This window comes from Hemitrygon akajei, chromosome 6, assembly GCF_048418815.1.
Source record: "Hemitrygon akajei chromosome 6, sHemAka1.3, whole genome shotgun sequence".
Classification (NCBI taxonomy): domain Eukaryota; kingdom Metazoa; phylum Chordata; class Chondrichthyes; order Myliobatiformes; family Dasyatidae; genus Hemitrygon; species Hemitrygon akajei.
In genome coordinates, this window is record NC_133129.1 from 147601268 (window position 1) to 147624594 (window position 23327).

Here is a 23327-nt window from a genome sequence, read left to right on the forward strand (position 1 = left end):
TGTTGATGACCTGGAAGAGGGAACAAGAAGTTTTCAAGTTTGCCAGTGATGCCAAAATAAGGGGAAAATTGGATATTATCATGAGGATATTGTGATTATGCAACTGAATTATAGATAGTTTGAATGATTAAGTGGCATAAAAATGGATTTTAAAGAGGATAAATGTGCGGTCATGCACTTTGCTAAGAATCAAAAGGTAAATTATTATCAAATTGGGAATAGATGGCAAAACCCTCACTAATTTTTATTGATGCACCGTAGAAAGCATTCTTCTAGGGTGCATCGCAACCTGGTATGGAAGTTGTCCTGTCCAAGACCGGAGGAAGCTGCAGAAGATCGTGAACTCAGCCCAACATATCACACAAACCAATCTTCCGTCCTTGGACTCACTTTACATCGCACGCTGTCGGAGCAGTGCTACCAGGATAATCAAGGACACGACCCACCCAGCCAACACATTTTTTGTCCCTCTTTCCTCTGGGAGAAGGTTCAGGAGCTTAAAGACTCCTACGGCCAGATTTGGGAACAGCTTCTTTCCAACTGTGATAAGACTGCTGAATGGATCCTGACCCGGATCGGGGCCGTACTTTCCAAATATCCGGACCTGTCTCTTGGATTTTTTTTGCACTACCTTACTTTCTTTTTTCTATTTTCTATTTACGATTTACAATTTAAATTTTTTATTATATTTGCTATTGATTTGTACTCCAGGGAGCGTGAAGCGCAGAATCAAATATCGCTGTGATGATTGTTTGCTCTAGTATCAATTGTTTGGCGACAATAAAGTAACAAAGTAATAAATGACTAAAGTTCAAAGAATTCTAAATGTGGTACATGAACCACAAAAGTTAGAAGACAAGTCGAAGATGTAATTACCATTTTGGCCTACATTGCATAAGAATTGCTGTTAAAGAATGGGAGGTTTTACTACAATTGTGCAGGGTATTGGTGAAGCAACACCTGGAATACTGTGTACAGTTTTGGTCACTTTAAAAAGGGGTATAACAGCATTAGAGGCAGTACAAAGATGGTTCACAATGCTTTTCCTGGAATGAGAGGGTTTCCTTATCAAAAGATGCTAGATAGTTAGGACCTGTACTCCTTTGATCTTAAAAAATTGAAGGGTGATTTGATTCAAATATATAATGTCCTAATAGTGTCTGCCAGAGAAGGAGTTGAAATACAGTTTTTTAACAGTGAGAGAGTCACAAACTGAAGTGCATGCAACAAAATAGGAGGACGGTCATTTAAAATGTGTAAAGATTTATTCTCACAAAGAATAGTGAATTTTTACCTCAGTGGTGATGGAGACCGGGCAATTAGATATATTTAAGGTTAAGATAGATAAATATTTAAAAGGTCAAGGAATTGAGGATTATAGAGTGAAGCCAACATAGATCTGCAATAACCATATTGAATAGTGGGCCAGGCTTGAGGGCTCTGCTGGCTTACTTGTGCTCCTGTTTTCTACTCTTATGTTCAAAGGGATTGTCCACAACCAGCCTAGCCTGTCTAATTAAAAGGCAGAAGTTGAAGTCAGTTTCATGAGTCACTTGCATTTTCACCAGCTTTCTGCACAGGACCATCCCACACTAAGAATAAAACTCACCCTTCCATGCTCAAATTCTCACTACAAAAGTTACTTCCCAGCATTCTCCTCTCCTCACATGACAACAGATGATGGAAGACCCTGAGGGTTCATGAGGCTGTTCCCTTTAAGTCATAAAAATAATTTAATATTAAATGTTAATATTAAGTTTCTTCACATATGTATTAAAATGTAATATTGGACTTAATATAACTTTGTAATTGGGAAATTCAATGCAACACATTGAAGAAACACACAAAGGTTCCTAGTTGCAAAGTTTTGAAGACCGCTTCGACAAAAATAGACTTTAAGTCAACCAACGCAAAGTGAATTCATTTCAGAATTATTGTGAGTCAACTTATGTAAACATATTTCTCTGGCATAAGCAGTCCAATGTGAACTGAAATAATCAAACATTACTTAGGTTTGCTGCATCTTTTGATAAGATTTTTAAGGTTTAGATGCATGAAGATAATAAGTGTTTTTGCCATTCAAAGAAGCGCAAAGTACAGAACAAAGGAAACCTCCACAGTTCTACTGCTTCTCTGAAATGTTTGAATTGCTTGAATGGGAATTGTCACTTCATTAACCTACCTGCCTCATTTTTAACTACATTTTTCTCCAGTATTATGTGGAGCTAGTTCTGTAGGAAGGGTCACATTTGTATCGTTCAAAAAGAAATCTGCTATTGTTTATCTGCAGGTTTCACACATCAGCTTGCAGTCGTGGCATTGCCATTATGGCTATATTTTTATATTAATAAGTAATAATTTTTTTAAACAAATCTGCAATTGAACATAACATGACATGAATGCTGGAAATTCTGATTGACAAAAGTGGGAATCTTCCCACAGCCATGCAATGATTCCTAAATTCCTTCAAAATAGTTGGTATCAATACCACAGCAGCTGGATCTAGATGATGCTGGGAACTCCAGTGATGTATCCAGCGAGGTATCAGATTTTCTCAGTTTCTATCTCAAAGTAAAAAATATTCATGCAATGGAATTTGTAAATAGTGTGTTTCTCAAAAATTAATTGACTTCCCCCCCGGGCCATTAACAACAAATTACAAACAGGCTAATGTGCTGCCGATATTTAAAACGTGAAAAAACAGAGAAAGACTCATTGGTGTTAACCTCCATCAGCCTAATCCCATGTAAATCAAACACTTGAAAATATACCTTTCAATGTCCCTTAATTCAGATTCTCCCACTCTTCACAGGAACACCATTACAGCCTCACGTGCATTTGAAAATAGATAATACATGTAGGGTTATTCATCTCCCGTGAATGAACAAAAGAATCACTAACCTTAATTTGGAGGAACAAATATGATTAAACGTATTGGCATTGATCCTCAGATACATCCCAGAGGCATCGGATGCACTGGGACACATCACCAGGTGATATAACCTGGGATCATCGGGTGTTTCAGCTCTTTCAACATCAGACACTCGTGCCTAAGCAGCCCAGCCAGATTAATCAGCCCTTGCTTGTTCCCCGGCAGCTGTGGTCCATGGGTCACATCTCTTGATCCACAGCCATCTGGAGGCTCGCTCAGAAGCCTCTGCAACGATCCTGCTGGTTTTTTTCTTTGCAGCCCCCGTAATGCCAAGGACAGAATATATTCTGCAGAGTGAACAGCCAGCAAAACCTCTACACCTCACCTTTATAACCTCGCATCGTACCCTCCAACCTTGTCCCTGGCACTGCTCTACCAGTTCCTGGAACTTGGCTTTCTTATATTCAAACACCTCAAAAACGTTTAAACCATTATTTTATGAAGAAGTCTAAATATTGATAGATAAACTAATTTGAACTAAATCATATTTGGTAATCTTATACTCACTGTAGTAAATTACAATTTAAATATAACTACAATTTTTACAGAAGTGTAAATCACATTGAAATGGAATTTTCCAGAAGAATGCGGTCCAAATGGAACTTCTTCAGGAATCCCCATCTTAGCTTAAGCAGCCATGTGGTTAAATATTATGATATCAAAAGAGTAACAATGAAGTCATTTAATAATTATATCAATAAGGAATGAGTGCCAGATGAGAATAATACCAATTAGAGGCAGGGAACCTAATGAATGGATGGAAAAATATATATATACTTATCATTAAAAAAATGGAAAAACAAGGAAAGGATGTTAGAAAGCAAGTAAGCTGGTATATAAGTGCTCAAGGAACACAGGCAGAAATTTTTTTAGTTTGATTGTGTTCTAATCACACAGTTGTCACTTGACTGTATTGATGTAACAGGAAATCCTTTGTTCTTGCATTAATTTGCAGTGTTTTGGCACAGACCTTCAAATTGTCTTCCACACTTCTCTCCTTTTCTGTTCTGTGAATTTAACCTGACAGTGTAGTATCTACGATACTAACGTCCGAAAGCAAATATTGTAGTAACAGTTGAGATGTAAAGTGTGGCAGGTTACCTATTTGAATTCCACTGAATATTGAAACATGGTGAAACACCTCTCCATCATCATTTACCAAACAAGTCCCTGCAGAGATACTCCTTGACTTCAGTGATAAGTTAAGAGACAACAGACTGAAGATATTAACCTGTTTTATTATGTGTGCAATCCTCCTACTTTTTCCAAAAGAAAATCCATGTTCCTTTTTGAATACTTAATCTGGTCTATGCTGGTCAGTGAAATCAGGTAACCTGAACCATTTATTATTTTGATTACCAGCTATATTGCTTCATTATTTTTAAATTACAAGAGTCATGGAGTGAGGAACGGAGGCAGCGATCAAACTTTACCTTTCAGCAGTAAACCTGCCTGTTCGTATTAATTATTTAGTAGATTTTCTACATTTGTTATCCTTCATTTCTTCAGTAATTCTCTATTCTATTTCAGTTAGTCTTGCAGTAGCTTAAACAAAAAAGCATTTATTCATCACCATTGGAATCATCCAAGTCAACATTTTTAAATTATGAAGCTACACTTGAAAATACCCAAGTTTCCTGAGAATATGAATCTAACATGCAACATTTCTTCCATGTAAATATTTTCAGTGGTGTTTCCCATTGACGAAAATTGTTGCTGTTTGTACATATTCTGTAACTTATATCCAGATCTCCCTTGAATTCTGTACATATTTTTCCAAGATGTCCCTCCTATTTAGATAAACCATTCTCTTTTAGCTTTGTGTTGTCAATATATTTTTCAATATCAGCATTAAAAGGAGGGATTCCATCAAACTGAACCACTCCAATTCATACCAGACTGAACATTGTGCAAACCTGATGCACTAGTGAAAAATCAATAGGAAGTCAAATTTCATGTTGCTCCTGTTGCAGGTCTTATGTCAGTATTGCCATGATCTTATTTGCATTATAGAAATTCAAGGTATATTTTTAAAATGCATTGAAATAAATAGCATTCATAATGAATTATGAATTCAAATTCTTAGTTTATTTCCCAAAATCTCAATTCATGATTAAATTTGAGTTGATTGGCATTACCTGTTGTATCTCTCCTGAAGCGCTGTGAGTGTAACCACTGCTTTCATTTATCAGTGATCTGATATGACAGTGCACCCTCACCGCGGTACTGTGGATGTGTTGCCATCTGTTCATTTCCAGCTTGTAGAAAATCTTGGACAGTTCTGTGGTGATTGCCCATGCTCTTTTCAGCAGTGTCTGCAAGCTGTCGGGTAAATCTTGCTGAGATGTTATGACAAGCTCGTTCTGTCCTTCACTATCGACACTGATGGGCTTTGATTGAAGTACATACATGCACTCACACTCTGCCATCAATCTCAAGTCCCCCATCCAACGCTGCACAGAATCTATTTGTATCAGATGCATGCTAGAGGAAGGAAACCATAAAATAGAATTAAGATTGTGATTTCTTGCTCTTCCAACACTTCCTCTCCTCAATCCTTTTCACTAACCCAGATAATGCACGAATGAAGTTGCACTGGCAGAGTTTTGTTCGCATGTTATTGCCACGGCCTTGAATTTCTTTTCTAGTCTTGTCAATGCTCAATGTCAGCAAAACCAAAATCGCTGATTATTGACTACAGCAGGAAGAAACTGGGGGTGCATGAGCAAGTCCTCATTAGCGGATCGGAGTTGGAGAGGGTCAGTAACTTTAAATTCCTTGGCATTGTCATATCAGAGGATCTATCCTGAGATCAACATGCAAATACCAAAGCTCTTGCCACCGTTGAGCACATCTGCAAGAAGCACTGCTACAAGAAAGTAGCATCCATCATCAAGGACCCCCGCCATCCGGCCCTTGCTCCCTTCTCACTGCTGCCACTGGGAAAGAGGTACAGAAGCCTCAGGACCCACACTGCCAGGTTCAGGAACAGTTACTGTCAGGCTCCTGAACCAGTGTGGATAACTTCACTCACCTCAACTCTGAACTGACATGTATTAAATAAATGCAAAGAAAAAATGCCAGGAGCTTCTTTTTTAAAAAAAAATTCTTTATAAATAATATGTTACCTGCAACAACAAAAGCTTACATACAGTTTAAATTGTTTCCTTTTTGTGGTGGGCTGAAAGGCATTACAGGAATATAATTCTCTTTATTAAATACTTGTAAAGTACAGTCCTAACTTTCTATGCTGAACTAAATGTGAAGATGTGCATAAAATCAGAAACTTCATAATGCAAATATGTTGAGGAATGTTTCCATTTTGGAGTTCCCTGTTCATGGCACATCTTTTCAAGTTGTTGGGCAAAATGAGAAAATCCATTAAATACACTGTTATGTTATTAGATATTTTTAAGGCCAATCTACATTTGTGTGCTTTATTTCTAAGGACGAGGACAATTGTAGAAAGTCTTATTGCCTACTCCACATGAAATATAATTAACCTATGTTTTCCTTGCATGGGAGATTTATAATGCAGTTTAAATCAAACTCAGCCTCACAGTGCACAGTAAATATTTTGTATGTTGTACTTCAAAGGAATTTGACATGCTCCTAGTGGAGTAGATCCTTCCAGACTATTCAGAGGTTAATGGGCAGTAAAATTCAAACACTGTTGCTAAAAGCAGATGCTGCTTAGAGAATAAATATATTGAAAACTAAGATTTATGAGAAGCCCACACGTTTAATTTGGCCAATTCTTAACAGCAAATGTGATTGAGTGTACACCAGAGACAGAAGTATCAAATATTTTAACATGTTTCTGAAGTTCTACCAAGAAACTCCGCTTTGACTGACTGTGAGTTCACTAATTAAAGACGTCAGCTAGAGAAATTGCTGCAAATCGCATTACCAAGATTGCATTACCATCTACCTTGTGAAAAAACACATCAAACATAAACCCTAAGGCTAATTCTGTCCCGTACATTGCATTATTATCTGAAAGTCTTCCGCCTGCTGTGTCTCATGAGATAGAAGCAGTAGTTTTAAATGTTCAATGTGGATAAACCCCGTAATTGGTGCATGTATGATGACACTACCCACTTCTTAGAAAATGGCAACAAGGGAAAAATCAATATGTCAAATAAAAGCAACATAATAAACAAGGCAAAAAAAATCAGCAATTATAGAATCTCAGCTCCATGCTCTGCCTCCAGATTCTTTACAGTCATTCGACTCCATCTGTAAAAACGTTACTACATTACCAAGTCATGACAAGCTTTCATTATAGAGAGCTCATAAAACATTGTATGAAATTGCAACCTGTTTCTGCTTCAGACAATCCTTAACCAGCTATCAATGTGCTTATGTATTACTTACATAAAACGTATATTTACAATGAATACATTCCTGAGTCTACCTAATTATAATACAATGAAACAGTGCAATAGATTGCGAACAATCTTCATTCTGTGCTTTAAAAGGAGCGTGGAGGGCAACTGAAGGGTTAAACAGAGTGTTGATTAGTTGATTAGAGGGAGAGAGTACTTGAGATAATTGGCAGGGACAAATGAAAGAAGGGGTAACTGAAGAGGAGCAGCCAGATAAATGATATCCAGGTAAGGACAGGATTTGGCAAATCGTTGCTTGCAGATGATGGTGAAATCTGGAAAAGAGGAAGAAATATCAAGTACATATTAAAGCAGGTACAAAAGGCTTTAAGGTCAGTTGAAAACTGGGCAAACAAATGGGGTTTCAGGATTTCTGCTTCTAAGTCCAAATATATGATTTTTGGCTTTAGAAGAAAGATTCCTGATTGTGAATTGTGTCTAGATGATTCTCCATTAGAAAGAGTCAAGGTATTCAAGTTTTTAGGTGTCTGGTTTGATGAAAGACTTACCGTACTTGGAGGGTTCATATAGATAAAACCATCGGAAAGTGTGAGAAAGTTTTAAATGTTATGCGAAGTATTGCTGGATGTGACTGGGGAGCGGGGGGGGGGGGGGGAATCTATGTACTTAATATATCTAGCTATGATTAGATCAGTAATTGATTATGGTTGTATTGCTTATGGTTCCACTGCTACGGCAGTGCTTGAAAAATTAGACACTGTGCAGTCCAAAGCACATAGACTCTGTTGTGGAGCTTTCAGAACAACATCAGTCCCTGCATTATGTGTGCAGATGGGAGAAGCACCTCTACATTTAAGATGAGTTAAGTTGGGCCTGTGATATTGGGCAAAAATAAATGGCTTCAATCACAGCTGTCCATCAAAATGTCTTTTGCAGGAGACATTGGAGTGCCAAAGTAAAATTAAAAGTTATCTATTTTTAGATTTGGTTAATATCTGGGCTGTGAAATTGAAACTGTGTGAGGAAGACATAGCTGACCAAATTTGCTTGCCACCCGTTCCGTTTTGGCTTTTGCCAGAACCAGAGGTAGACCTATTCCTCCTTTTTCAGCTTCAAGGAAGCGGAGCAATTCCAACAGTGTCGATTGTAAATGAATATTTAAATAATAAAATGGGGATCTTATCTGAAGATTTTTACTGATGGCTCAGTGGACCCAGAGAGCAGTAAGGCAGGATTTGAGATGTACGGGTCTCAATTTGGAGTTGAGATTGGTCACTGGGTTTCAGATGGTGTTTCTGTCTTTGCAACAGAATTATTAGCAAACCTCTGGGCCTTATGGTGGATAGAAGACTCTCAACCATGCAGGGTTATCATCTGTTCGGATTCTGCTGCTGCCTTAGAGGCTATAAAAGAGAATAAATCAAAAGCTCGTCCTGATATAGTTATTGAGGTTCTCTTAGTTTTGTTTAGAGGAGGGAAGATGGGTTATGAAGTTAGATTTACATGGATACCTGGGCATGCTGGGGTGGAGGGAAATGAAATTGTGGATGGCATTGCAAAGTCTTCCTTACAGAGCGGGCAAGTAGGAATTAGAATACCCCTAGGTAGAGTAGAATTGAGAAGTAGGATTTTAAAAAAAGTCATTGAGAAGAAATGGTAAGAGGACGGGAAAAATTAATTAAAGGGAAGGCATTTCTTTTCTAGTCACCCTCTAGTTAAAAAGGTCTCAGACTGAAACTCTTTAAATCACAGAGATATGGTGAAATTAACAAGACTTAGGTTAGGGCATTGTGGCCTAAACTATTACTTAAAAATAATAGGAAAACCTTCAACTGGATTATGTGACTGTGGTAGTCCAGAGACAGTTCAGCATGTTTTGCTGAGTTGTAATCCATATAAAATTGAAAGAAGAATATTGTTCAAGAGGCTGTCTGACTTAAATGTATTTTGTTTCTCTATTAAATCTTTGTTTGGCCACCAAGAGAACCACCATCTGATTGATAAGTTTATTATTCTGTTTCTACATGCGACTAGTTTATATTTGAGAATTTGAGTTTCTGGAATTTCTGTAATTAATTGTACATTCTGTGGAGGACAGTAATATGCCTAGATGTGTCTAAACTGCTGGAAATAGAAGAAGAGGAGGAGGAGCGGTCAGTGTGTGAGTGGCTCAGGGTAGGAGTGGAGCTTTGAGACTTTGGCTTGAGAGGCTGAGGACGAGCTTGCTCCCAGTGAGGTAAAGCTGGGCAAGTTCCTTTAATTAATTTAATTAACATAGGAGTAGGTAATGGAGGCAACAGTTAGGGCAGTCGAGTGCTCCGTATGCAGTATGTGGAAAGTTAGGGACAGCACAATTGTCCCTGATGACAACAACTGTAAAAGGTGCATCCAGCTGCAGTTCCTGACAAACCAAGTTAGGGAACTGGAGCTGGAGCTGGATGAACTTCAGATCATTCGTGAGGCAGAGGCAGAAATAGACAGGAGTTTCAGGGAGACAGTCACCCCTAAAAGTCAAAAGGCAGGTAGCTGGATGACTGTCAGGAGAGGGAAGGGGAATAGACAGAAAGAGCAGAGCACCCCTGTGGCCATTCCCATCAACAATAAGTATCCCATTTTGGATACTGTTGGTGGGGATGACCTACCAACAAACAAGTTGTAGTGGTCGCGTCCCTGGCACCGAGACTGGACCCTCAGCTCAGAAAGGAAGAAGGGAAAAGAGGAGAGCAGTAGTGATAGGGGATTCAAAGGTTAGGGGGACAGATAAGAAGTTCTGTGGGAGAGATCAAGAATCCTGGATGGTCTGTTGCCTCCGTGGTGCCAGGGTCCACGATATCTCAGATCAAGTTCTTGGTATTCTCAGGAAGGAATGTGAGCAGCCAGATGTTGTGGTCCATGTAGGGACCAATGACGTGGATAGGAAGGAGGAAGAGGTCCTGCAAAGAGAGTTTAGGGAGTTGGGTGCAAAGTTGAATGACAGGACTTCCTGGGTTGCAAACTCAGGATTGCTACCCGTGCCACGTGCTAATGAGGCTAGAAATAGGAAGATAATGCAGCTAAGTACGTGGCTAAGGAGATGGTGCAGGAGGGAGGGCTTCATGTTTCTGGACAATTGGGCTTTGTTCCAGGGAAGGTAAGACCTGTTCCGACGGGACGGTATGCACCTGAACTGGGGGGTGGGGTGGACTAACATCATTGCGGGTAGATTTGCTAGTGTGCTCCAGGGGGTTTAAACTAGATTTGCAAGGGGAGGGGAACCAGAGTGTTAGAGCAGACAGTGAGGTGGAGGAGGATAAAGGTCATGCGAGGACTGCATGGATAGACAGAAATCAAAGGTTTGTACGTGATAGAAATGTTCTCAGGTGCATCTATTTCAAAGTAAGGAGTATTGTAGGTAAGGCAAATGAGTTTAGGGCATGGATTGACACATGGTATTAAGACATTATTGCTATTAGTGAGACTTGGTTGCAAGAGGGGCAGGACTGGCTGCTTAATGTTCCAGGGTTCCGTTGTTTCAGGCATGATAGAGAGGGCAGGATGAGAGGGGGAGGGATGAAAGGGGGAGGAGTGGCATTACTAGTCAGGGAAAATATCACAGCTGTGCGTAGACAGGACAGCCTGGAGGGCTTGTCTACAGAGGCCATACGGGTGGAGCTGAGGAACGGGAAAGTGACCACACTAATAGAGTTGTATTATAGACCGCCCAATAGTCAGAGAGAATTGGAGAAGCAAGTCTGTAGAGAGATAGCAGACCGATGTAAGAAACAGAAAGTTGAAATAGTAGGGGATTTTAACTTTCCACATATTGACTGGGATTCTCACAGTGAAAGGGCTAGATGGTTTGGAGTTTGTCAAATGTATTCAGGAAAGTTTTCTAAATCAATATATAGAGGTACTTACAAGAGAGGATGCAATACTTGATCTCCTATTAGGGAACCAGACAGGTCAGGTGACAGAAGAACGTGTAGGCAAACGTTTTGGGTCCAGTGACCATAATGTCATTAGTTTCAAGTTAATTATGGATAAGGATAGGTCTGGTCCTCGAGTTGATGTTCTAACTTGGAGAAGGGCCAATTTTGTGGAAATGAGAAAAGATCTAGGAAGAGCGGATTGGGATAAGTTGTTCTCTGACAAGGATGTGTTCAGTAAGTGGAAGGCCTTCAAAGGCGAAATTTTGAGAGTGCAGAGTTTGCATGTTCCTGCCAGGATTAAAGGAAAAATTAACAGGCATAGGGAACCTTGGTTTTCAAGGGATATTGGCAATCTGGTTAAGAAAATGAGAGAGATGTATAGCAGGTATAGCCAACAAGGAACAGATGAGGTACTTGAAGAGTATAGAAAATGTAAGAAAATACTAAAGAAGGAAATCAAGAAGTCAAAAAGAAGATATAAGGCTGCTTTGGCAGATGATGTGAAGATAAGCCCGAAGGGTTTCTACAAGTATGTTAAAAGGATGGAAGGGACAAAATTGGTCCTCCAGAAGGTCAGAGTGCTTATCTATGTATGGAGCCTCACGAGATGGGAGAGATCTTAAACAGTTTTCTTGCATCAGTATTTACCCAGGAAACTGACATAGTGTATATGGAAGGAAGGGAAACAAGCAGTAGTGTCATGGAATGTATAGAGATTAAAGAGGAGGAGGTGCTTGCTACATTACAGCGAATAAAGGTAGACAAATCCCCAGGGCCTGACATGATATTTCCTCGGACCTTGAGAAAGACTAGTGTACAAATTGCAGGGGCCCTGGCTGAAAAATTTAAAATGTCCTTAGCCATGGGTGCAGTGCCAGAGGATTGGAGGGTAGCTCATGTTGTTCCGTTGTTTAAAAAAAGGCTCCAAAAGTAAACCAGGTAATTACAGGCCGGCGAGCCTGACATCAGTAGTAGGTAAATTATTGGAAGGTGTTCTGAGAGATTGGATATACAAGTATTTGTACAGCCAAGGGCTGATTAAGGATAGACAGCATGGCTTTGTGTGTGGTAGATCATGTTTAACGAATCTTGTAGAGTTTTTCCGAGGAGCTTACCAAGAAAATAGATGAAGGAATGGCTGTGGATGTTGTCTACATGGACTTTAGTAAGGCTTTTGACAAGGTCCCACATGGGAGGTTAGTTCAGAAGGTTCAGACACTAGGTATCCATAGAGAGGTTGTAAACTGGATTCGAAACTGGCTGTGTGGGAGAAGACAGAGTGGTAGTGGATGATTGCTTCTCAGACTGGAGGCCTGTGATTAATGGTGTGCCTCAGGGATCTGTGCTGGGACCATTGTTGTTTGTTGTCTATATCACTGATCAAGATGATAATGTGGTAAATTGGATCAGCAAGTTTGCTGATGACACTAAGACTGGGGGCGTTGTGGACAGCGAGGAAGGCTTTCAAAGATTGCATAGGGATCTGGACCAATTGGAAAAATGGGCCAGTAAATGGCAGATGGAATTTAATGCAGACAAGTGTGAGGTGTTGCATTTTGTAAGGACCAATCAAGGTAGGACATACACAGTAAATGGTAGGGCACTGAGGAGTGTGGAGGAACAAAGGGATCTGGGAGTTCAGATACATAATTCCCTGAAAGTGACATCACAGGTAGACAGGGTTGTAAAGGTGGCTTTTGGCATCCTGGCATTCATAAATCAAAGTATTGAGTACTGTATAGGAGTTGGGATGTTATGGTGAGGTTTTATAAGACATTGGTGAGGCCAAATGTGGAGTATTGTGTGCAGTTCAGGTCACCTAACTATAGGAAGGGTATCAGTAAGATTGAAAGAGTGCAGAGAAGATTTACTAAGATGTTGCCGGGTCTTCAGGAGTTGAGTTACAGGGAAAGATTGAACAGATTAGGACTTTATTCCTTGGAGCGTAGAAGAATAAGGGGGGAATTTGAGAGAGGCTTACAAAATTATGAGGGGTATAGACAGAGTAAATGTAAGTAGGCTCTTTCCACTTAGATTAGGAGAGATAAATACGAGAGGACATGGCTTTAGGGTGAAAGGGGAAAGGTTTAGGGGGAACATTAGGAGGAACTTCTTCACAGAGTGGTGGGAGTGTGGAACGAGCTGCCATCTGAAGCGGTAAATGCAGGCACTCTTAAGTTTTAAGAATGAATTGGATAGATACATGGATGGGTGAGGTCTGGAGGGTTATGGACTGGGTGCAGGTCAATGGGACTAGCGGAATAAAGTTTCGGCAGTGAGTAAAAGGTTCTATTCGTTATTTGAATAGACTAGTGAAGAGCTGACCACTCTACTGTCCAGGTGCCATTTCCACAACAGCATCTTGCATCCTGTTCAATATTTCATACTTATGATATTTCAGACATTCCACACCTTTGGGACATGGTTATACATCTCTGTGATTGTTGAAATAGAATGAAAGATTGCTCTTCATTTAAAGAATACATCATTAAATAGCAATCTTAAAATCAACTCTGTGACAAAAAAAATCACCAATATAATTGATGAGATAATGATATTAAAAGCATTTTCTAATTTTTCAATTATGAGTGAAATGAAGGTTCTTGCTGGCAGACCTCAGTTATCCTCTTGAAGCAACTATATGTTCAGTCCTCCTATGGCACTGGATGAAGGAAGCTCAAACCTTTTTTTCCCAAAACAATCATTGCATTCTATTTAGGGGAAACAATGTCTTACTCTATTAATGGCTCTTATTTTCTGCAGATGTTAAAAAGACAAAATTAATGATGTCACTCTCAGACAGTTCAGTCCTTTCTACTGCCCTCTCTAATTGCAAATTCAGAGCTCTCAGTCTGATCCTCTGATATTCTTCATTTCCAAACACCAGCTGCCTTGATTGATTAGAGCAGTGTTACATTTACAACACCATCGGTCAGTGCTTCTGTCAATAAGTTATTCTAATTGCAAATGCTCACTTTCAGCAATTTACACCTCCTCTTGAGGCTTCCTATTTTATAATCCAATCCTCAAAGATTGTTATTTATTGAATGGAAAAAGAAAAAAAAAGCTAATTCCAAGTATGGGAAATTGTTTCAGCAAAAAGTTTTTACTCAGTGTTCACTGGTCTTTTTTTTTTACCTCTTCACAGGTGCAGCTTCTGGAAGGGAGGAAGTCCCTGTCTTGGCGATGAACCCAAAGGAGTGATCTTTAAATGTAGTGAGAGGGAAGGGGTGAGGAAGGAAAATCCAAAGAGCAGGAAAATGGATTTTTAGTGAATGGTCACAGATGGCCTACAGAGATTAACAGTTCAGAAAATCCATTAATAGCCTTGCAGCACATCCGTCAAGACAGGAAAATGGAAAGTCCTAAAATATTACCTTATTTGTGAGCTACAGAACTTGTTGCTTATTCTTCAGACTTAAAAAAAATACATGGGCTAAGGCACCACAACTTGCAAGCTGACTCCAAGAAGACAGCTTTAAAGATTAGCTTTATTTGTACATCAAAACATACCGTGAGTTACGATGGCACTCACCAGTGACTCTTTTGAGCTCATCTACAGAAACAGCACATTTTTACCTTTGGTGTCTCTCTTTTTCCATTTCAGGGTGGACGGGGTTCTTTTGAAGCCCTGACCTGGAGTTACACTCACACTTTGATTCTTTACGGTGGTGGGACTCGCTCCCAGGGGCTCACGACCAGCGGCTTTTTGAAATCCCAAGGACGCGGCCTAGTAGACAACCACACCGTCAGGGTTCTGAGGTTTTGCAGCTCTGTGGATGGGCTGATGCTATGCTGGTGCCACTGAGTAAAGTGTTGTGGGAGAAAGTGGAACATCGGGAACAGAGGATCAGCTGTCGGGGGCTCCGTACTCAGCGAATCGCATGCTCTTTCTCTCTGTCTCTTGTTGGTGGAAGAGAATTTGTTGCTGACTCTCCGGTCAGAGAACTCAGAAAAAATAGCGGTGCGATAGACTTTATCATCACAAACCAACAAGTTGTTTTGTTATGTCTCCCCTCTCCCTGGGGAAGGGGACACCTCTTGTTCCCATTATTAGGGAGCGAGGGTGAGCCTGTGTTAGGTTTTGTTGTGGTGTTTATTGGGAGCTTTGCTCTTGCAGGCTTGGTGGGTGGAAGGTTCAGATGTTTTTTTGCAGAAGTGGGTGGGGGTGGGGCAGAGTCATTGCTTTGCTGCTGTTGTCCATGGGAGGGGGAGTGCGGTGGGGGGGCTTTGGGATTCTAATGTTTTATCTGCCTCTCATTCTTTGGGGAACTCTCCTGTTTATGTGGATGTCTGCGAAGAACAAGAAATTCAGGATATATACTGCATAAATTCTCTGACACTAGATGGAACTATTGAAATGCACCATTTGCGTCAAATCAAATCAGCGAGAATTATGCTGGGCAGCCCGTAAGTGTTGCCTCGCTTTTGGCATTAACATAGCTTGTGCAGAACTCACTAACCCCAACCTGCACAGCTGTGGAATGTGGAGAAAGCCTGGAGGAAGCGAGGAAGCCTACAAGGTCACAGGGACACCATCCAAACACTTCAGAGGTCAAACGCTGTCAGTGATCCCTAGCACTATAAACCAATAACAACTATGCTACAGTGCCACCCCAAACTTTTAAGTTATAAAGAGATTTGATGGGAGAGGCACTTGAGTAGATGTAGAGAAGTTGTAAGGGAGACCAAGACTAAGAACTATATACATATTCACCAAGAATTGGAAGTGGACAAGTACCTAACACTGAGATTGATCCCCATTCCAACCCAAAAGATAAAGACACAGTAATTTATGCCATGTTTGCATCAGGAGGGAAGCAGTATTATTATAAAGAGGCTTCTGCCACCTTAATGTATATCATTCTAAAGACTGTTAGCCTTTAAAAGGCCACCTTCCACAATAGCTAGTCACATATTGCAGACTAGAGTAGGGAACACTTGAGGCATGGTGCATAGAAGTGGTCAAGGAGAAGCTTATAAAGCACACAAGTGAGAAGGAAACAGGAGGGTCTGTTGACGGGAGCAAAAAAGCCTGAAGATACTGCAAGCCCAAAACAAAAATAGAAAATACTGAAAGCACTCAGCAAGTCAAGCAGCGCTTATGGAGAGAGAAACAGAAACATCATTTCAGGTTAAGGATCTATTTTCAGTACTGGAAAATGGGAGACTCATATCATTCATGACATAAAGAGGACAAGAGGTGAAATGCCTGTGGTATCATGCTGAACAACACATCCTGGTAAATATCAATTTAATAGTAAGTAGTTATAAACAGGAGCTAAGAAAAAAAAACAACAGAAACCAGAAGACATAGTTACATTTGCAGAGAGAGAGAGGAAAATAATTTGGTTACTAAAATTGTAATATTCAAGGTTGCTGCTCCTTTTTCTCCACAGATATGAGTGCTTTCAGCATTATTTGATCTATTGATAGAATTAGTTGAAGAGTGAGTGATGTCATCAAAATCTCATCAGCCAATTATTGTTCTGTAAATTGTTTTCTACCACAAAAAAATAAATAAATACCAGTTGATGAACAAACACTGAACAGGATATGAGACAAAAGGGAAAACAAGTTTGCAATTCTGACCTGAAACATTATACTCTTCATTCCTCTGGTACTGATTCTCCTCCAAGTGTTTCCAGTAAAAAATGTTTTCATTTCATCAGGAAAACTGTTTTTCCATGAACATTACACAAAGAACAGTAAAACAGAGCAACGGGCCCTTTGGCCCACAAGGTGCCAATTTAAATATTCCCACTTACGGTGCATGGCCTATGTTCCTCTACTCCCTGCCTGTTCACATGCCTGTCCAGACATTCCTTGTCATATAGCATCTCATGATCCTTTCCCTTCACTAAAGCAGACATCAAATTTGTGTTTAGCATAACATCTGGAAGCCAGTGGATCGACAGTTAAGCACTTCTTTCACTTTCTTCCCTTTACGCTTGCTTAGAGTTGGATTGTCACTTTATAATTTTTTTCAAGTTAAAGCACATTTAGAATGTCACCAAATACTCCAGCAAGTCTCTATATATGCATTTTTGAAAGTACCCTGGATGGTTGCATCATGGACTGGTGTGGGAATTACAATGCACAGGAAAACAGAAGGATGTAGAAAGTAGTGGATGTTGCCTTCCCCACCACTATAAGTGTTTACATAAGGTCCTGAATCAAGAAGGCAGTATCTATCATCAAGAACTCCCATCATCCAAGTCATGCCCTCTTCTCGCTGCTCCTGTCAAGCAGGATATAGAAACCTAAAATCACACTCCACCAGATTCAACCCTCCCTACAACCATCAAGATATTTAACCAACCTGAACGAGTCAATGGAACAACAAGGGTCACCTCCCATTATTACCATGGATTTGTCTCTGATGAGCTATTTTCTTCCTTTACTGTCTTTTATAATTTATGTTCTGTATGTTGTTGTCTGAATTTGCCTGGCTACAATCCTGATGCACATGTACTTCATCATACTCGTACATAAACTCCTACACTCGTGCGTAAACTCCTGCGCTGGTACACAAACTCCTGTAAGACCGAAAGACATAGGAGCAGAATTAGGCCATTCAGCCCAGTGAACGTTCTCCAGCATTCCGTCATGGCCGATCCCAGATTCCACCTGGCATTTGCTTTGATGCCCTGACCGATCAGGGGAAATGATCAACTTCTGCCTTAAGTATACCCATGGACTTGGCCTCCACTGCAGACTACTCTCTGGCTAAAAAAAATCCTCCTTACTTCCATTCTAAAAGGTCGCCCTCAATTTTTAAGGCTATGCCCTCCAGTTCTAGATACCCCACCATAGGGAACATCCTATCCTCATCCATGCTATCTAGTCCTTTCAACATTCAGTAGGTTTTGCTGAGATTCCCACACATTCTTCTAAATTACAGTGAGTACAGGCTCAAGCCTGCCAAACGCTCCTCTTATTCCCAGAAGTATCCTCATGAACCTCCTCTGGACTCTCTCCAATGACAGCACATCCTTTCTGAGATATGGGGCTTCTAAAATGTTGACAATACTCTAAGTGCAGCCTGACTCATATCTTATAAAGGCTCAGCGTTATTTCCTTGCTTTTATATTCTATTCCCCTTGAAATAAATACCAAAATTGCATTTGCCTTCTTTACCACAGACTCATCCTGTAAATTAGCCTTCTGGGGATCTTGTACGAGGACTCCCGAGTCTCTCTGCACATCTGATGTATCACCTTTCTCCCCATTTAGATAATAGTCCGCGCTATTGTTCCTATTACCAAAATGCATTATCACTGTATTCCATCTGCCACTTTTTTGCTCATTCTTACAATTTGTCTAATTCCTTCTGCAATATCATTGCTTTGTCGGCACTACCTACCCTCCACTTATCTTTGTATCATCACAAACTTTGCCACAAAACTATTAATTCTATTATCCAAATCATTAACAAACTTTGTGAAAAGTAGCAGTCCCAATACTGACTCCTGAGGAATACCACTAGTCACTGGCAGCCAAACAGAAAAGCCCCTTTCTATTCCCACTCGCTGCCTCCTGCCTGTCAGCCATTCCTCTATTCATGCCAGTATCTTTCCTGTAATGCCATAGGATTTTATCTTGTTAAGCAGCCTCTTGTATGGCATCTTATTAATTGCCTTCTGAAAAGACATAGATGTGTACAAAGACTCCTGTATTTGTAAACTCCTGTACTCGGACATAAACTCCTATACCCGTACGTAAACTCCTATACTCGAACATAAACTCCTAAATTTGTACATAAACTCTTACACCCGTACATAAACTCCTGTACTCGTACATAAACTCTTACACCCGTACATAAACTCCTGTACTCGTACATAAACTCTTACACCCGTACATAAACTCCTGTACTCGGACATAAACTCCTACATCCGTACGTAAACTCCTGTACTCATACATAAACTCCTGTACTCGTACATAAACTCTTACACCCATACATAAACTCCCGTACTCGTACATAAACTCTTACACCCGTACATAAACTCCTGTACTCGTACATAAACTCCTGTACTCGTACATAAACTCTTACACCCATACATAAACTCCTGTACTCGTACATAAACTCCTATACCTATACGTAAACTCCTGTACTCGTACATAAACTCTTACACCCATACATAAACTCCTGTACTCGTACATAAACTCCTTTACTCATACATAAAGTTGACTTGATTTGGTTTGAAGAGTGTTATCTCTTGATAAATTATCAATTCTGAGAGACTTTTAGGAACTGTAGTAGTAATAACTCTAAATATGTCAAAAGAACACTTCAAATATCCCGTCATCATTTAATTGGGTTGAAATTGTATTTCAATCATTTTGACTCCTTCCTCCCTTTTAAAAATCAAGTATCTTTAAAATTTTCTGGTGGACATTTATCAATGAGCAGGTATAAATGTAAAGTTCTTACTTTGTGTTGAAAGTTATTGCAAAATGTCAGATATCATATGGTACAGTATTTCCAAATCTGTGAGTGTAAGTTGGAACCTTAAATTCATAATTTAATGTTCCACAATATTTGTTCTGAGTTCTCTTCCTATACTGTACTCCTGTGCAATGACATACAAGTGCTGAGACTTTCATTTGCATTGGAACAGACAATATCTTCTGTAGTCACTCTTGCTGATGCAGACTTGAGAAATCAGTTCCTAAGGAGTTTTCTTAACAATCTTCTGATTTAAAATGGCACTGATGAAACACAGTGATGCCTTACTGGCAGGAAACAGATCTACTAACTACTCTATTAATCACATGTTTTCTTGACAAAGATCACTACTCTCCATAGCCTGTAGCTTCCCTTTCAGAGATGAGCTGAAGTCCATCAAAAAGCGTAGGGTTAATGTGTGATCAGGACCTGTTGTGAGTTTGGACAATGCCTGCTTTCTTTTAGATTACCCCACTTCTATTGCAGCTAAAACACAGGAGGCTTAAGAGGAGTGCATTGAAAAAGTTATATAAGAGAACAAAGGGATGAAGATGTTTGGAGGAGTGGCTGAGCAATATTATGGTATTATCTTATGTAGGTGGACTTGATAATGTCACCTGCTCCCTTACCCTGCACTGTGATTTCAAAGTATCCCAAAACCTAAGTTTGGGAAATTTCTGCTCATTCATACTGGATTTTCAATGAGCAATCCAAAAATGAAGAGACAGAAGAGGTCCAGAGAGTTGTGTGGAGATAAAACTGGATATTAATGGGAAGAATGTAAATGGCACACAAAGCATCGAGAATAAAGTGAGATGCTTGGGAAACACGCATGATCTTGGAGCTCATGCGGTGTTACAATTTATATACTGTAAATACTGCCCCTGCTGTATTCAAGATGTGATTGCCTTATTAAGGGCATCTTCTGCCACACAGAAGGTCTTGTTCCACTGTGTACCTGAAACCCTGAGGAATTATGGAAGTGCCTAGATCATATATTTCCCATGACATGGGAGAGGGTTTTCAACCCATTAAGTCTATGTCAACCTCAAACAAATCCCATCAATCACAATCGTCATTTACAGTACACTCAGTGGATATTTTATTAGGTACCCTGTACCTAATAAAGTGGCCACTGAGTGTATGTTCATGATCTTCTTCTGCTGGCCATCCAATTCAAGGTTTGGCATGTTGAACGTTCAAAGATGCTCTTCTGCACTGTGGTAACACGCTTCCATTTAAGTTACCGTCGCTATCCTATCAGCTTGAACCAATCTGGTCATTCTTCTCTGACCTCTCTCATTAACAAGGCACTTATATTCATGGACATGCCGCTCACTGGATATTATTTTGTTTCTTGCACCATTCCCTGTTAACTCCAGCGACTGTTGTGCATGGAAGTCCCAGGAGATCAGCAATTTCTGAGATATTCAAGCCACGCTATCTGGAACCAGCAATTATTCCATGGTGAACATCACTTAGATCACATTTCTTCCCCATTCTCATGTTTGTTCTGAAAAACAGCTAACCTCTTGACCATGTCTGTATGCTTTTATGCAGTGAGTTGCTGCCACATGATTGCCTGATTAGATATTTGCTTTAACGAGCAGGTGTAAAGGTGTACCTAATAAAATGGCCATTGCATGTACTTCCCAATAACCTACTCCTCTTCTCTCATGCCCATCAGCCCCACCCTAATTTTCCTACTACCCTACAACACTAGCGATAATTTGTAGTACAAGCAACTTATCAAACATGCTTTCACTGGCTAAACTTCCAGAGTCAGTAGCTAAGCTTTGTTTGCCAACTGCTCTCAGCTACAGGGACAATTACTGTGATACTGGTGATAAGCTTGAATTGTTATGCATTATTCTTAACCACAAGAAATGATTTTCTTTTGCCTAATATATCAGTCCAGTATAACATTGTATTAAACAAGGCTCAAGAATGTTCCAACATTATGATAGTCATTAGACATAGAACAATCTAATGGTACAAATGCACAAATCTTTAGATAGTGTTGCACATTAACAAATCCATTAAAAAACGTTGAATAAACCACTAAGGTCAATTTATAAAAGTAAAGAATTTAAAAGTAGAGAAATTATACTGAACTTCAGTTAAAACAAATAAGGCTGTTTTTCAGTTTTCAAAACACAATAATCCAGAGGAAGTGAAAAATTGATTTAAGGATGATATCGGAACAGAAAGGGTACACCATGGGGAAGGACTGAACAGGTAATAGTTTATTTCTCCAGATAAAGGTCTTCACCTTTGTGAAAGAGTTTTCTAAAGATGGTGGTGGATTGGAAGTAACTCAAGCAAAAATACTTTTCACCTGAGTGTGCGAAAATGGACTCAACCATATTAAATGGAGAAACAAGCTAAATAGAAAAGGGACATTTAATGGGAAAGCCAATGTACTCAAGATAGAAAGGCTGATCATCTGAGATCACTTGAAACAAAGATCAGATGGATGTCATGATTTTTCTGTTAATTCTGCTCAGGTCTGAAGACAGGACTTCATAGAGGTCAAATGTCCATTTTTGCCTCTACTATTTAACATTATGGAGTTTATAAACAGAAAATAATCTAATTCATTAACTTTAAGTGGTCTGTGACCATTGATACTAGATATGTTAATACCTGCTGCATTGCATCAGCCACAAAACTCCCGTTTTCCATTGTGTCGTTATTACTTTAAGGAAGACAAAATGGAAAGATGTATTGTCATCAACTGAAGACACTGTCTATAACACCAGCTGACAATTCCCTTGAGATTTAAACATCTGCAGTACAGTACATTATGAGACCTTAGCAGGTGATGCATATGAAATGAGACTGTCAGGTTCTTACATGGATCAGTTCAGGTATTCTGCAGCAGTCTTGAAGCCTGTGCACTCCTTTCCATCATTCCCAGCTTCTTAATAAAGTGATGTTAACATGTAGCATGAAGTCAAAGGGAGCAACTGGTATCATTTGTTAAATGAAAAAGCACTGAAGATTAATCAGTCTGCAAAGCTACTTCTCTGGGCTCTCAGTGACAGAACATTTGTCTTTAGAGTGTGGCCATCACTAAACAAACAATTCCTGACAGCTTGGATACAATACTGATCTCAAACAGCTGTCCAATAAGAAAAAAACAAAGCTGACATTGACTGAAACCATTAGATTTCTTTATTTCATTGCAGTCATGAAAATCTACATTTGGGCATAAAACCCCTGTCACTGAGAATGAGGAAGTAACCCACTAATGAAAACAAATGTTGGCACTAAGTCTCAGTAAAAAAAAAACAATCCTATTTAGTTTATTTTCTTGCAGCCTATTTAGTTTTCTAAATGCTGTTATTGTCTCTTGTTTCTGATATCTTAATGAACTACTATTGCTCCTACAAACAGATATTCAGCGTCTTAGCATTGGAAATTGACAGAACATTAGCTGTATCCCAATCTGTTCTCTGTTTTACTGTGAATGCCCGCAATAAATTGAATCTCAAGGTATGTCTATGAAGGTTCTCAATCATCCAGGTCATAGTATATCAAACAGTAGTGAATCAAGGCAACTAGACTTGTTGTGTTGCCCAGAACACATTCTTCACTTCTGAAGAAGTCTCTTGGATGAGTAGCAAAATGTCTTGGAGACAACACAGCAGGTCCAGTTGCCTTGTTTGCTACTGCTTAATATGAAC

At 39.6% G+C, this 23327-nt stretch overlaps 1 protein-coding gene across 1 annotated transcript in view; it reads right to left on the reverse strand.

The window, feature by feature from the left end:
• Positions 1-23327, reverse strand: part of LOC140729577 (protein inscuteable homolog) — a 405000-nt gene that overhangs the window by 210088 nt on the left and 171585 nt on the right. Inside the window, exon 4 of the mRNA XM_073049495.1 lies at positions 5071-5416. Within this exon, the coding sequence (XP_072905596.1) occupies positions 5071-5416 (346 nt within the window). The remainder of the gene's footprint in view (positions 1-5070; positions 5417-23327) is intronic.